The sequence below is a fragment of the Nipponia nippon genome, unplaced genomic scaffold, assembly GCF_047370975.1.
Source record: "Nipponia nippon isolate SJK-2023a ecotype South Korea unplaced genomic scaffold, ASM4737097v1 scaffold_10, whole genome shotgun sequence".
Lineage (NCBI taxonomy): Eukaryota > Metazoa > Chordata > Aves > Pelecaniformes > Threskiornithidae > Nipponia > Nipponia nippon.
The window spans coordinates 12455431-12468665 of record NW_028262291.1 but is presented as its reverse complement, the minus strand read 5'-3'; the positions used below and the strand labels follow the sequence as shown (position 1 = coordinate 12468665).

The 13235-nt window shown below is 38.2% G+C and overlaps 1 protein-coding gene across 4 annotated transcripts in view; it reads right to left on the bottom strand.

Annotated features, from left to right (window-relative positions):
- The window catches only part of SBF2 (SET binding factor 2), a 323859-nt gene that overhangs the window by 225294 nt on the left and 85330 nt on the right, over window positions 1-13235 (bottom strand). For 3 of the 4 annotated variants that reach the window (XM_087745080.1, XM_087745103.1, XM_087745093.1), the window contains one exon: window positions 573-661. In XM_087745080.1, coding sequence (XP_087601206.1) covers window positions 573-661 — 89 coding nt within the window. The remainder of the gene's footprint in view (window positions 1-572; window positions 662-13235) is intronic. The other variant, XM_087745088.1, reaches the window with a different exon arrangement.

Sequence of the window (13235 nt, the reverse complement as noted above, 5' to 3'; positions counted from 1 at the left end):
AGAAGTGGCACTCAGTGAATTCTCAGAGAGGGCATTCAAAATAGATCACTGTTCACTACTAGCCTTGTTCAGTGTACCGTTTTTGTAAGCACCCATTATGCCATCTGTCAAGGACAGAATACTGGGTAAAGACCGACCATTTTAATCAAGCCAGTTTATTGGAATATTATTTTCAATTCTTTTTTAAATTTACAATATACAAATACACATTTGTATCTGTTTGAACATGACAATGAAAAGTCATCTGCCATCTGAAGGTTGCTTCCAAAAACGTAGTCAATGAGAAACTTACTGACACAAATAAACATTTATTTTAAATACACTGTTTCTAAATTTGCAGCAGACTTTTTCTGTATTCTAGGAATATCTACTTAGTGGTACAGACCAGAATAAATTATCTTCTGTTAGCCAAAATTATTATTCTTAAAGCTATTATCTATCCCGTCTAAACACATAATTTCTATCCATTCCCTGTCGGGTTAGATAATACAGATCATTGCATGAAGGCAGATGTATCTTCCAATGGTATGTGAAGGAAATTCTAAAAATTATAAAATGTAATGCAAACTTACCAGCTCTATTCCCTGTGGAAAAGGAGTGTCTTCCCAGTCCTTCTGAGGAAATCTTTGTATTATTTTTCCCAAACCTTCTGTCGGGCCTGCTGAAAGATAAAATTCAATTACTTAAAGACAAACTGGTGGAATTTAAATCGCCATAAATTTGAGAATATTTTCAGAATATACCCAATATTAGGAAATGTTTCGCCACAAGAGGCAGAACAGGCTCCTCAAATGTGTCTTGCAAGTCATATAATAAATACAATCTTAATATTCTCCAGTAATAACACAAGGAGTCACTACATGAAATGAAGCTGCAAGCTGCATCCAGCCTGTCATGCATGTTTTCAAAGTGACAGATGATTACTGGTAATTCTAGTCTCTCTCTACAAACAGTAGTAAATTCAAAACTAATGTAATGGATAATGTGATATTTAAAAAAGAAATCAAATATCCGTCAACGAGCAGTCTTCAAAAAGAAATCTATAGATGAAAAATCCACATGATTTATCCAGGACACTCTAGTTCCTTGCCAATATTTCTAGTTGGTTTCCTTGGACAAGTCAGCAGTGATTTTCTACACAGAAAGGTGTAGACAAAGCTGCTAATTTCTGGTAACATCTCTGATGCAATTGTCTTTTTTTTACCCCTTTTTTTTTTTAAAGCCACAGTGCTATAGATAGGAAGCCCTTCAGAAACACCACAAATATTCAGCTGTAGCACCCTGTCATCCTGAATGGTACAGGAATGCACATACAAACATGAATTTTGTTCTTCACCTGCTGAAGTCCTGGAGTAAATATTGAAAAAAATCATAACTTTTTTGTACTGAATTTTAGCTCTGGGATGCACCACAATATAATGTGGCAAAGTGAAAGCACTTTTTACATTAATCAATACTATCCTGAAGGAATGTTGAAAGCTAGCACCATTTTGAACTGAGCTACCACACAAGATAAAGCATGCAATCAATACCCTTCAACTTATGTTTTCCACATTTAAAGCATGGTACAATAGTGGGAAGAGCGATCTTTTCTCTTGCACAAATCTTGCCTTTTCCTACAGAAAAAAGCAAATTCTCCACTATATTTATTTTACAAATATACCAAACAAATTGAAAAATTTATATTATTCTGATTTCTGAAGGAAACTGCTTTAACATGTCCAAGTATTTCACACACACACACACCAAAGACCTGACTAACATTCCATACACATTTTAAACCCAAGAAAACAAGGTTTCTGTGATAAAATTACCTATCTGTCAGTCTTCCCTCTAGCAATTTCTGCATCTCTTGGATGATTTCAATGTAATTTCAGAGGTAAGCAGACACAAAACACACACATGCTTGCAAGTCAATCACTAGGTAGAGACAAGAATCCCAAACTCCTGTTCCTTCCTCTACTCTGGAGAGAGAGAAAAAGCATCAGAGCTGAACAGTTACCTCTTCTATAAGGCAGCACCCACCCAGGCACTCAGCAGTCACATTCAAACTGACCAAGCAGAGCACACACAGCTCTAGACTACCACCGTATTTACATTCCCTCACCCAGTAAGTGGACCATAGGAGAAACAGGGTAAATAAGGAAGCAAGCCGATATCACTGCAGGTATGGATAAAAGTTTGATTTAAAATAAAAACAGATACTTAGGAAACCAGTTTTCATTAAACTATATATAAAGCTTCCTAAACGGCAAAGTTGAAATTTGCAACCATGTAAAGTACCTTTTAATAGTTTTAATAATCCATGCTGACCCATCGCATTCAACTGGATCACGCTTTCTCTCAAGTCATATTACAAAACTTTGAGATTAAACATTACAATTTTTAAACATTTTCTTGTGAAATTCTCAAAGCTATACTTTGATATTATGAAACAGTACAAATTCTGCATTAGTAGTAGCAGTCCATATGTGTTGCTTCCTCTGCAGACACCCAAGCAGCAGCAACGAATACATTATTTTCCTGGCTTTACCACAAAAAACAATTTTCAGTCTGACACAACTCAAGTCTGCTAGCATAAAGCAATTCATAAATCAATGTTATGGTGGAAAAAAATATGCTTCCTTTAAGGTTCCTGTTAATTTACAATTTGAGTTTGCTTCTATCTTAAAACCCACAATAAATTTTACAAGGCCTTTAGGTAGAATCAATCTGACAATTTAGTAAGAAGTATTCTCTCCAGTTTATGTGTTTTTACACTTAACATTCTACGATTTTCCCCTGAAAATCGCTGAGGAACAGATGTTCTTGGCACTATGGGCATATAAACTACACAGAGCAAGCTCCAGATAGCAATCCTACCCCCAAGACAGCACATACTGATTGTGATTCCCAAGGGTAGCATGCTGAAGAACTGCAGTCAGACTGGGTTAGCTATGAGATGTATGTAGTAGTAAGAGACGTAATCAGCAAGTTAAAAGCCAAAGGAGAGATCATATTTAGAGAGAAGCTGCAGAGGTGCTGAGAAAGCAGAGTTAGGATGTGCCAGAAACCAAGGAACAAATACAAACATGGCTACAGCTGCAGTTTTGTAAGGAAAGGGAGCTCCACATCTATTAGACTGTAAGAACTGAACAGGGTCACCAGTCACTAATTTCACTTGTTTAAGATCAAGTGTTGCCTCATGTACTCCTTCTTATGCAGCACCTTCCACTGAATTGTCACTCCTCTGCCCTCACCATTTCATCTCAACATCCTTCCAAAATTAGGATACATAAATGGAAAGGCTTTACCATTCCGTCCCTAAACAGCTCTCAGAGGAGCAGTCACACACCTTCCCTCCTAATGCAGGCAAACACACTCCTGCATTCCTCCTTTCTTCTATAGACATCCAGTCCCTGTTTCCTTCTTCCATGTAAAAAAAAAAAAAAAAAAAAAAAAAAAGAAAAGATCAGATACATTTTCAACTCAATACGGCAGGAACTTAAATGTATTTTGTTGCTATCATGCAATAAACACCCTTTAGCCTTCTCTGCTCTCCTCTCACCCTTCACGTTTGGTGCCCCACTCAGAGAACTCATCTTTCCTCCCATTCTTCCCATTCCTTTATGCAGTCACCTACTTGATAGCCTCCACTACTTTCTTCTTGAGTCTGAGAGGGCTGTTCCTTCACTGACTCAGCATCAGAACTTCTTCCCTTATTGAGTTAAAGTCTCAAATAACCATGTTATCTGCTTTCCATAAGTCATATCTTTGCCAAATCTCTTCTTCCTCTAGTTGTTCTAACACTGGCAGGTGGTGCAAGGAAGAGACAGCAAATGCAGCCAAGACAGCAATGAGCACAAGCACCCTCCAAGCGGAGCAGAACTTGTGGTTGAGAGGCCAACAGCAGGAAAGGGCAGAAGGACCGAGGTGAACAAAGCTACAGACTTCCTGGAAAGGAAGTTATCAAAGAATTACAGCAGCAAAAAATGTTCAGTCCCTGCTATGTATGAGTCCCCTAAGTTTCTCTGTGGGAACACAGGTGACAGTTTTTTTACTCTGAACCCACCCCAGTTCTCAAAAGACTGAGACCTCTGACACTACCAACTACACCTATAAATAATGAAATCCAAGAAAGCAGCTCAAGATTTCTTCTCCATCATGTTTTGAAGCTACCAATCCTTCTAGTTCTCTTTTTATTAGACTGCTAGAAAGACATTCCCTCCATTACAGTATAGGAACTTCTTTTAACTGAGAATTAAGAGGTATACAATTTTTTTAAATTTGTAATATTCACTCCTTTATGTCAAAATGTTATCAGTCTTTTTAGGTTACTTTCTTTGGAAGGCCACTAATGCTGGCCACCAGTGTTAAAAGACCTTACTGCACGTAATTCCATTTTGCTTTCAAAAAGGATTATAAACCTCATTAGGAATCTACCTGAAAGAAATGCACCTCTGAACATTTTCTGAAAGCCAGATTGAACTTCTTATGCTACTTGAACTTGCACTTCAGTTCCTCTCTGGGATCAAAGGGAAATCATTCCAAAACAACTAATAATTAAATGAAAGTTTCACATGTTGAGGAGATATTTTGAAATATATAGAATAAAATGTTCCAAGTACTATTCAGAAAAAATCATTTTGGACATTTCTGCATATGCATTATTCTTCTCTTAAAGTCTCAAGTAAAGCCAAGGTGAATTCTTCAACTGGACCTTTAAATCCTTCTACTTTCAAATTGTTTTACTCCTCTCTACTACCAAACACAAACAGAGTTTCTGCACAATGTTCCTACATGCTTCAAATTTTTTCTTCTGAAGTACTGAAGGCAGGTAGAGGATGCTTTCAAAATTGTGATCAACTGTATGCTTTATCATGGTCTAACTGAAGCCATATTTTTGAATCTAATTGCATAGCATATTTTTCAATCTAGTATCTTAGTAAGATAAGACATACAAAGACGTACAAATAGGCACAAACTGGCTTGGGTTGCTCTTACTTCAGTGGGAAGTGCTTTCAAGAGAAAAAATGAGGAGTAGCAATAAGCTGTAGCCGCTTGGAGCCTGGTTCAGAACCTTCCAAATAGTTTTACAAGGTGACTTTAAAATATAGTAGAGCACACCATCATATTGAGTTATATTCTCCTTGTAGCTGAGATTAGATTATCATCAGTATGATAATATGTGTTAAATCGCTATAGATACTCAACGGATTCAGAAATTCATCTTTAGCATTACTTAGTAGATTTAGCTATTGATTCATTAGGTCTGAAACATCACCTGCTCTAACCAGCTTAAAATGTCCTCAAAGATAATTAGCAGATTCTACACAGTACATATGGGCTAGACAAAGGTTTGTTCATTGACAACTGGCTGCTTCATAGACTACTGGTTATTGTTGCAGGAAAACCAGTCTTGACTTGGGGAATTGGTACCTCAGTTTAATTTATCGCCAATTAACAAAGTTTCGACCACCAATTCAGGTACAAAGACAACAACAAACAATTAAACAAAGATTTGGGAACACGTCTTCCCTCTCCCTTCTCAGGCTCAACTTCAGTCCAGCACTTCTCCTCCCCACTCCCTAATCTCAGCTTCCCTTGTCGATCCACCCATCCCAAATCATTTGGCAAGGCGATGGGCAGTGCAGGAGGCTGGGGTCATGCACATTGCAGTTTCATTCTGCTGTTCCTTGCCTCTTGTTCATTTTCATCTGCTCCAGCACAGATCTACAGGCTACAGTCCCTCCAGGGGTGTCCCCAACCCGGCATGGGTTGCCAGTGGCCAGCCTCCCTTGGCAGGTGTGCTTCCTCTGGCATGAAGCACCTCCTTCCAAGAATCTGTCTCTAGCTGTGTCCCTAGCAACGTCCCCTTCCACATGTCCTGCCTCTCATGGCTGTTGCTCTACCTTAAATACACATGAGCAGATGTGTCACCAGCTCCTCTAGCTGGCTGAGGTTTTGGCACACACCGGGGTGTTTACACCGGTTTCAAAGCTGGCTGGAAGCAGCCGTAACTGGCACAGGGTAGTTCCTGACCTCCTCTTGTACAACTTGCCCCCTGCTCCCAAAACTTGGCAATTTATGCCCAGTACAGTTATTCCTCATTTTTTCCATTTTAGAGGCCACTGTTGGGAAAACACTCTTAAAAAAAAAAAACAAAAACATTTTCTATCTACCTCTAGTTCAAGTGCACATGATTTGATATCCGAGTTTTCAAAAAAAATTAGAAAAGGATCCTTTTCAGAAAGGCTCACAGAAGTCTCAAAAAAATTCCAGATATTACACAGTCAAAGTTAAGGCCCACAGCAGTTAAGATGAATCTTCAGAAAATCATCAACTTAAATATAAAGAAAGATCAAAGTTGGAAAAAAGACTTCATGGAAGGATGCAAGAAGGATACATCATAGAAGTGCAACTTTTTAAAGGAAAAAAAAAATTAAAGTGAATAGTTCTATAGCCAAGATATGAGCACCAGAAAAAATAAGAAAAATATTCACATCCATCAGATGTGAATAAAAAAATAAAAATTAAGAAACCAAAACAACACACTGTTAATCCTTCCACAGAAAAGTCCTGTGATAGAGATTTATAAATCTGCTTATAATGCATAAAATTTAACTATTTCACATGGTTTCTTAAATTGTATACAACAGAGATGGATGGGAAACCCCTCCTTCCATCCCAGCAGAATTTGGGTTTTTTTCGGAGGGGGGCGGGGAGCAGAGAGGAGGTGTTTGGGTTTTTTTAATGAATCTGCACTCCTTCCAAATCAGGGCAATTCTTCAAAATCCCAGATTTATATATGTTCGCAATTACAAAGTAAAATTCATTGTGATTTGATAAATTTGGAAAAGAAATAAAATTATTATTTTCAAATACACAAGTTACTGAACTGCAAGCTGCATTCTTTGTGAAAAGTTTAGACCCAGGAACACTTGAAAGAATCTCCATTCTACAGGCAGTGAGGACCTGGCCTGCTCTTGCCACAAGAAACTTCTTTCTTTGATCGGAAGTATACTTCACCCAACTACAGAAATTTACATTTAATCCTTATACAGAAACAAAAAGATAGATAGAAAAGGTCTGTCTTACAGACTCTACTCCTTTACACGAATGCAAATACAAAGCAATTAGCTTAATGCTGCTACACAAGATTAAAATCTGTGCAAGAGAAGACTCGGTAGCTGCACTCTCATTTAATAATAAAAGCAATTCAGTACAGCATGCTCACTACATTTTTCCAATACTTTATAGTGTAGTCACTGTTGATTCTCTGTTGGCATTTTTCAATCCAACTAGTTAAATAACAGTAAAACTGTGCTAAGTCCCTAAATCCCATGGTCTGGGGTGAGGGGGTGTTGATGCTATTTGCCCTCAGCTGACCTTTACGAAGTCACTCATCTTTCAGCAGAGCAGTTATGTCTGAAGATATCAGATTATTCAAGAGGTGGCTGCAACTCAACTTTCACAGGACAAGTAACAGCCTTTGCCCATGTTTTCTAATTAAAAAAAAAATAAGGTGATTGAGATTCTCCCATTAATAAGTTTTAGATCCCTAGCACATTCCCTCCACTCTGCACCTATCCTTTCCAAAGTCTTCTTTGAAGCCCCTTTTATTAATTCTTAAGACTAAAAGGACATTCCTTCAATATCTGAGTGAAATTCCTATTAACTAAAGCTAATCAACCAAACATGCCACCACATTAAAAACACACACATACTGAACAGCCAGTGAACACCAGCAGTAACGTCCTCAGTTAGTGCCTGCCAGTATCTGCTTTACACATCCCAGAGGTTTTGCTCTTTATTCCACTCCCGTTATTGAGGGCAAAATGAAGAACTGGCACTCATTAGTATTGAAACCTTGTTTCTAAATTGGAAAAATAGGTTATTCCAGTGTTAATGGATTCAGATAGCCACAGCCAGCAAGAAGGATCTTTGATTCCTCAATAGAAAGATTTCTGTCTTTTGGTATCCTTTCAAATAATGTGCAAGCTGCCCAAAAACCTGGAGGAAACCCCATAGATAGCACTGCTCACTGAATTCAAAAATAAATACACGGAAGTTTCTGGAGGTTTTTGAAACTGCTTAGACTCAGATGCACTATGCACACCACTCAGACAACAAATTACTTAATATAGTATACATGTGTGTGAGTAGAACATGGAAGATCACTGCATATTAACAATGTGTTCCACGTAAAATAGTAATTGCTTTCAGTATTAATTATATATGCAAAGCACGCCTGGCAGTAACAAGAATTCAAAAGACATATTTCCAACAAAACTTCTGCCATTGCTATTATTAAACACCCATATTGTTATCTTCATAAAGTCATTCCTACAAAAGCAAAACAAGTCCTATACTTTAACTGAAGTACTTTGCAATTTTTTTTCTTACATTTTGTGGTAAAACATTTATATGTCCTATAAAGTGGGGTACAAAAATTGTGAAGATATCACAGCAATTTTTAAAGCTTTACTTTTACATCTACAGAAATGAATTGCAATTTCATTTTCAGGAAGGATGCCAGGTAATCATCGTCATCATCATCACCCAACAGTATCTTTAAGATGGCTTAACTCTAACCCATTAGGAATGAAAGCTGACCACACAGTAAATCAGGCTTCAAATTTTTAGACATTACATTCTTGTCCCTGTACAGCGCATACATGTAGTGAATTTGCCCAAGACCAAAACCGACATTTCAGCCTATAAGAATGCTGAATGAGCAGTCTATACCTTAAGCTATTAAGGATAAAGCAACTTTTCTCCCCAGCTAACCTCTTCTGATCTGCCCTCTTTCTCCTTCCCCTTTTCCCATCTTTTTCTTTAAACAATACAAACATGCAACACATTAAAATTCTGGCATAATTTGCTGGTTCCTGAACCCTAGTCCCCTAAACTCCCTTCTTATATAAATCTTTCCTCATGAAAGGTCACATGCCATCTCTTGCTTGCCCTTGAAATTCCAGAAGCGAGCTGTTAATGCAACTTACATTCCAAATTAATGAGAACTATGATAAACTGTCTTTTCACTTACAAACCCCTGATAAAAATACATTTGAGCTCTAAGTATTGTTAATCACACATGCAAAGCTTTGGATGTAAGCACTCTGGTGATCTGTTACAAAAGATATCATTTTCAAGTCTGTGCAGAAGAAACACTACAAATCAGAGAAAGAACATCAGTAAATATGCCACACAAAATACTTTAAAACTACCATTATAGATCCTACACATAAAGTTAAAAAATCATTTTGAGTATTCAGAAGCACAACTTTACACGTTCAAAGTTAGAAACACATTGTAGTGTGAAAGGTATACAGATGCAGGTGGCAGAGTACAGTACCGCTTATCCTGCTTTTCAAAACAGTACCTAGTACTAAAGAAATCACTCAAATCTGCTGTGAAGTAAAATCCTTTTCATATCAAAGTTCTTAAACAATGTGAAACAGCAGAAGTTTTAAATGATTGAGGATTCTTGTCACTTTCTAGTTTTGGAAAAGCTCTTCATGGAAGTATGAAGACAACTCACGTTCCATCCTATGCCTCCCTTTGTAAAACGGAATAGAAATGCACCTGATTTTTTAAAGGTCCCCATACCTTTAAAAACATCACTACAGAAAACTTGATGCCAAAAGACAGAAAATACCACAAAACATAGCCCCATTTTAATTCAGTTCCAATACAGAAGTCAGAGCCGGAATCGAAGTAAAGAACAAGCCAAAGAAGAGCTAACATTAAATACCTAGAAAGAAAAGTATTTCTTTGATAGGCCTAAAACATGGCACAAAGTTCTGAAAAATCTGCTCCACCCCATATAGCACATCACAGGCTATGTGCGCCTTAAAGGCTGAAGTAGCCCGGGCATCGAAATTTACATAAAGAGCATTTAACTCTGATGTATTCTGGAGAATCTGAAAGACGTTATTGGTGCCTAACAGCCGCAAAAGGTTAAACAAAATGCTGGTACTTGTAGGAAGAAGGGAGTGAAGGCAGGCTTCCCACAATGATCACAGACGCTATTTGTACAACTGGCACAACTCATACTCAGTTCATCTTAATCAAGTCAAAGAAATGCATGCAACAATCTTGGGAATTCGAACGACACACGTTCTGGAGGCTTGCCATATTATCAAGGATACAACAAATAATAGGATAACATGATCCTCAGGCCCTTTTCTTTGTAAACAGGAAAAATTTGTTGAACTTCTCAGAAAAAAATAGCAGTATTTCAATCTTCCCCAAACGTCCTGGCACTGCTAGTCAGGACTACCTGAAATACTGGGATGGTACAAATTCCTGAATGCCTCAATATTTGTTTGATTTTGGTACTTTTCTATTTTGCAGAGCCATTAACCCATCTTATACACAGGGGAAGAAAGCACAAAGTGATCTATGCCCCCAAAGGATGTACAAGAAACGGGCTCAAATTGATACCACCCATATCTTAGATTAGTGCCTTATTCACAGGATCACCCTATTGCAATAGATATTCTCCTATGCAGGTCGACTATGGTCTTCATTATTCCTGGGTATCAGAAATCATTTCTATGCTTTGTAAATAAAGGAAGAAAAATATTCTAGCTTGTATTTTAATTAAGTTAAAGCATGGGCAGGGGGGTGGGGGCTGTGCAATATGGCAATACATGCCATATCTCGTTCTACTAAACTAACTGGTGTTTCTGCTGAAAGAAGGCTAGCAATTGCTACTCAGCTACAAAACCTCTAAAACAGGTTTGAAAAGTCTGGGGAAAATTCACATTTAAGTATGAACTTCATCCACTGAAGTTGTATCAGTGCAAACAGAAATGAAAATGGATACATACCATAAAAAGCAGAAGAGGAAGGAAATCAGAGAAAAGGGAAGCATGAACAGAATGAAGAGGAAGAGGGAATAAATAGGGATGTGATCACCATCACCATAGGTTAGATGCATATTTACCTACTGCCGTGGTGTCCCTCTAATACTGCTCAGTATCAGGCACAACAGCACTGGCTGACAGTGCACACAAAGATTTGGTCAGCCATGACACCGTCAGCTTCTAACCCCTCAGAAGGGCCACGTACCAAACGTCACCAGGTCAGTATTATACCTGAAACACTGTTAGCCATGTAAAGTGCTGTCTCATTTTGAAAGCCACGCTTAAGACCAAGACCTTAGTGACCAGTGGCAATGACCTCACTGACATTTTTCAGTTGTGAGTTCTGTAAAAAATTATTTCTTTTTGCTGCTGTTGCATCTACTGCTTTTAAGAGCCCACGTGGGAACTTCTGCAATAACATGAAGCGTCCTTTAAAAAGCTTTTGGGTCCTAGGACCTACAAAAGCATCAGCTACTGTTGAAGAACCCTTCAGTTTCATCATTCTCCACCTTTCACTTGGATTCCAACTCCCCCAAAATTTTATCTGGATAAGTAACTGATACAATTAACACAGCTTGGCTGTAACAGCTCAGGACTCTTCCTTCCAAAGAGAAGTTTGGGACATAATACACTTCTGGACATACACTGTATTTTTGCTGGGTGGACAGTAACACGGCTTTGCAAAAGTCTTAAAAGGAAACAACAGAGAAGAGAAAGCAACAGTGAATGTTAAATCATTTTCAAGTTACTCCCTATCCAACGGTTGGCATAATATTCAAGAAATTGGAAAAGAGCTTGGGGGGCTGGCAGGGAGAAAGTTTCCTGCTCATGGACAATTCCCCTTTTTGTTTGCAAACAAATCACTTTTGCCAGCTTCTGGATAGGAAGGGAAGATCAGACTTCAAAATAAACATTCTATGTTAAACAAACATTCTTTTGAGCACACCGAACTGAATAAGACTTCCTCAGCTGTCTTGGAAAAATCTTTTTTATTTGTTTTCAAGGAAGGTATAAAAATTAAGATGACAAAACTGTACTCAGCTTTGTAGTCTGAACCAATGTCTTAGAGCTTCTCGGACTACTCACTGAAAAAAAAGAAAACTTAGGCAGTTTCTCAGTTCTAACAAAGAATGTATATTGCTTTGCTTTAGAAATAACACTGCCCTATTTATTAAATCTGATTTCTGTTTTCCATAAGTTATCTTCCTCCCATAACCACCCTTTGATTTATCTTTAACTGATATACCCAATAATTAAAAATTAAGCTCCACTTTGAAATTTCCTAAATGTAACTGTAAGATTATAATTTTATCCTAAAACAACTTCACATCTTCAATATTATTTCAAAGTATTAATCAACACTCATTTCAGCATACAAAATTTGAATATATTATACAAAACTAGCTTGAGTAAATACTTCTCTTTTACCTTTTTTACTTTTTGTTTGGTTGTTTTTTTAACCAAATGTGGATTACAAGGTTAGAGTAAGTATACAGGTATTTACAGTCCAGAGCTGTAAGTAGCTGTAACTGTAATCTGATTTTGCTGAGTATAAAGAAAAGCTGTTCACACTCTAAAATCCAGCAAAGAAACAACTTCACAAAAAGGCTTTCTACATTTACTCTTAAAGAAGTCTGTTCATCTGCTGAAACTTATTTTTCTAAATCACTTTATAGGAGTATAATAGGTATGGAAGAACGTATCTACAACAGTTCTTCTGTATCAGTATGCATTTACAGCATACCTGAATATGAATATTCAGGTCTAAATGCAATAATTAAAACATACCCTAAATCACAGAATGGTTTGGGTTGGAAGGGACCTTAAGGATCATCTAGTTCCAACCCCACCGCCATGGGCAGGGACACCTTCCACTAGATCAGGTTGCTCAAAGCCCCATCCAGCCTGGCCTTGAACACTTCCAGGGATGGGACATCCACAGCTTCTCTGGGCAACCTGCTCCAGTGCCTCAGCACCCTCATAGTAAAGAACTTCTTTATAGCTAATGCAAATCTACCCTCTTTCAGTTTAAAGCCCCTTGTCAAAAGTCACTCTCCAAGCTTTCTTGTAGGCCCCCTTCAGGTACTGGAAGGCTGCAATAAGGTCTCCCTGGATCTTCCTCTTCTCCAGGCTGAACAACCCCAACTCTCTCAGCCTGTCCTCATAGGAGAGGTGCTCCAGCCCTCTGATCATCTTCGTGGCCCTCCTCTGGACTCACTCCAACACGCCCATGTCCTTCTTATGGCGGGGGCCCCAAGAGCTGAACACAGTACTCCAGGTGGGGTCTCACCAGAGTGGAGTAGAGGTCTCACCTCCCTCAACCTCCTGGTCAAGCTTCTTTTGATGCGGCCCAGGATAGGTTGGCTTTCTGGGCTGTGAGTG